Source organism: Cicer arietinum, chromosome 3 (assembly GCF_000331145.2).
Source record: "Cicer arietinum cultivar CDC Frontier isolate Library 1 chromosome 3, Cicar.CDCFrontier_v2.0, whole genome shotgun sequence".
NCBI lineage: Eukaryota > Viridiplantae > Streptophyta > Magnoliopsida > Fabales > Fabaceae > Cicer > Cicer arietinum.
In genome coordinates, this window is record NC_021162.2 from 3,037,212 (window position 1) to 3,040,714 (window position 3,503).

The 3,503-nt window shown below is 27.0% G+C and overlaps 1 protein-coding gene across 1 annotated transcript; it reads right to left on the bottom strand.

Annotated features, from left to right (window-relative positions):
* Positions 1-360: 360 nt before the first annotated feature.
* On the bottom strand, positions 361-3,068 carry LOC101507993 (1-aminocyclopropane-1-carboxylate oxidase homolog 1-like). Its single transcript, XM_004491750.4, has 3 exons — positions 2,478-3,068; positions 2,069-2,390; positions 361-748 (listed from the first exon to the last, which is right to left on the bottom strand). Exons 1-3 carry the CDS (start codon positions 2,996-2,998, stop codon positions 488-490), a joined length of 1,104 nt encoding a protein of 367 aa, XP_004491807.1. The 5' UTR covers positions 2,999-3,068; the 3' UTR covers positions 361-487.
* Between the last annotated feature and the right edge of the window lie 435 nt (positions 3,069-3,503).

The following is a 3,503-nucleotide window of genomic DNA, read 5'->3' on the forward strand; positions in this document are numbered from 1 at the left end:
TAATTGAGTGGTAGGGTTTTCCAAAATTACCCTTTTTCAAATGTAGTAATTTATCTAAGGTCTTATTTTTAGTTGTAGAGCTACTTTGGAATTAATGTTCTTTAGTCCCTTTAATTCTATCTTAACTCCTTTAACGGTTCACTACTAAATCCAACCAAATTATATCACAATAATTTTATATTTTTACTCTAAACTTAAGTAAGCCACTCTACTTATAGTTTTTAATCATTTACATGTAATCTTGGATAAATAACTCAACTACTTACTTTTAGATAATAGACTTAAGAAATAATAATAATAATAATAATAATAATAATAATAATAATAATAATAATAATAACTCATAGAAATCAGGGGTGTTACACAACACATACATACTCATTTATTTCAGTTTTAGAAACTTATTACATTGTGAAAATACACAAATTTTTATTTAGATAGAGTATGGTAGCTCGATGAGATTCAAAAGAACATGAACATGTTGAATTCACAACTTAAAAGGCTCCAAGGAAGAGTGTCCATCAAGTCCTTTTTTATAACAATGAGCATAGAAATCTTTTATTGTAATGTCTTTGTAGATTGGTGGATTTTCTTCAGAAGTGAGTTCCTTAATAGGACCATACACCCTTGAGTTACCTTCAATTGGGTCATGAGTATTCATAAAGGAACATGCTATAGAAATTCTTGGACCTATCTTCTGTGATATGACTCTGTGATAAACACTTACATACTTGTCATTTGAGATAAGCTGCAATAATATACAAGAAATTGGTAAGACTATTATGTAAGTCAGAAAAGAGTAATAGTATGAAAAATATAATACATCAGTCATTTATTCAAACGTACAAATCACGGGTTGTATTTACTTTTCATCAACTACTTGCTTTCATTTTTATTTATTTTTATAATGTCTGATTAAAAATATTGAACTTTTTATTTTTAATATTAAATATATACTTTTTGGTATTTACAAAATCATCATTTTTTAAATTTAGTTCCTAAATTCTTTTTTTTTTTCACTTTTAATCTTTATTTTGATTATATAAGAATTTTTTTAAGGGAAAAAAGTGTAGAGTTTTTACATAATTTTTTAAAAATAAAGACTAAAAATAAATAGATTTTTTTTATAAACTAAAAAGTTGAATTTTTTTTAATAAGAATTTAAAGTAAAATTTAGAAATATTATAGGAAGTAAAATTTTATTTAAACCATTTTTTGTATCATAAATATTTATTATGATGCATAGAATTATTCAACTATATAAGTGTTATTTTTTATTTTATTTTTTACATTTGTACTTGTGCCAATTAAATGACTTGTCTATTTCCAATGCAACATACTTAATAAATATAAAATTCATTTGACTCAATAAATATATAAAATTTGTTGAATAAATAAATTGTGTTTTATAAAGATATAAAGAGAAAAAATTGTCTAATAAAATGTTAATTTTTTAAAAGTTAAATTTTTTTTGGCACAAAATGAAAATTTTAAGAGCACAAAAAATTAATGATAGATATATATAGACATGACAATGGGGCGGAGCGGAGGTGAATTCTGTTTCTTCAATTCTACACCTGATTAATCGGGAAAATTCAAACCCGCACTCGTTTCTTAGCGGATGTGAAATTTTGCCTCCTCAATCCACACCCATTAATATATATAAGATTATAAATTTAAAAATCGTATCTATTATAATTAATATAATAAAATAATTATTATTACACAATAATAAAGTTAAGAAATATTTTTTATAGAGATAAGATTATAGTTTTTAATATTTAAAAATATTCAATATATATATGTATAGAAAATTTAAAAATTACTATAATATTACTTGCGAGTTTGGGTGCAGAGTGGATATCATCACCCCAAACTCGTCCCCGCTCCCGAATTTTAATTTTGGAGAAAAATCGTACCCGTACCCACACCAAATCAAAACAGATTTTCCCGCCCAAATCAAATGGGTTTAGGTGGATACCCACATGTGTGTGTTATGTTGTCATCCCTAGAGACAAAGTAATATTTAGCAGACTACCCGCTAATGAAAAATATTGACAATATTTACCTGTAAAAGATCACCTATGTTTACAACAAGAGCTCCATGTACAGCAGGAACATTTACCCATTTACCCTCATGAAGAACTTGAAGGCCACCAAGTTGATCTTGTATAAGCAATGTCATAAAATTACCATCAGTGTGTTTGGTAGCTCCCAGAGTTAATTCAGGTTCAGGGCATGGTGGATAACAATGACCCATTATAAATAATCTTTCACCACAATTCAAATCACTGAGGTATGAAGGATTAAGTCCTAGTGCCTCAGACAACAACTCAAAGATAAAGAAACTCAATTCCTTTATTTTTTGTGAAAATTCAACCACGATATCCCTGTAATAATTCATTCAATCAAAACATCAATCATCAATCAATCATTAAAATATTTCAAATCTATTACTAAAATAAAATCTTACTTACCTGCATATTTCTGGTACTTCATGTGATTTAAATGATTCAGAAGCAACAGTAAAACCAATTGTATCTCTCCAATTAGCTGGATTTCCACTAAAAAGTGACACATTAGAGAAATATGTAACTTTTTTCTCTAAATCACGCGAGTAATACGGTTTCTTCAAATCTGCATCTTGTTCATGAAACTTAAGAGATCCATCAATCATTCCATCCAAGACAGAAACAGGAATTCCATGATTAATCACTTGGAAAAATCCCCACTCCTTACAAGCAGTTCGAATTTGGCTAAGAATTTCCACACGATGAGTAGGATCGTTGTTTATGTTTTTGAGGTCAATGACAGGAACACTTAATTTTGTGTTACCATCAGAGTTTTCAGTGAATTCTCCAGAATAGAACATGCGTGGAATCTTTGTCACCCCACGTTGTACAAGACCCATTACACCAGCTTTTGTTTCATCAAAAGCTTTCATTTCAGCTATTTTATCATATGAGGAATCAATGTTTTCATTGGATTTGACCTCCATATCAAGAAACACAATTCAAGAAGGGTATATAAAATTTGAAAGCAAGGAAGATGAATTTGTTTTTCCACTCATAAGATCATAAAATAGATGTCATTATATAGACTAACTAAAAGCAGAGCAGCTTGTTTATCTGATCCTTTTTTAATGTTTGTCTATTTTTATTAAATAATATAATATGTTATTTTAATTTGTTTGTTTCACCTTTATTTTATATATATTCTAAATTTCAATACTAATATTTATGATATATATTTTTAAATTTGAATTGTGAAAAGATTTAGATATTATGGAATTTGCTATAATTATGGTATGGATAAGTTTAAATACAAATTTGAAAAAAGCACTTAATTATTAAGAGTAAATTTGTCCATGTCCAAATAAATTTAAGAATTTTTGATACAAAAATAAGAATTACCTTTGTATAAATAGTTGAACTTTAAATTCGTTGAATAGTTGTCATGTGTAAAATAAGTTTGAGAAAATGTATGTTTAAAAGTTAGATTCT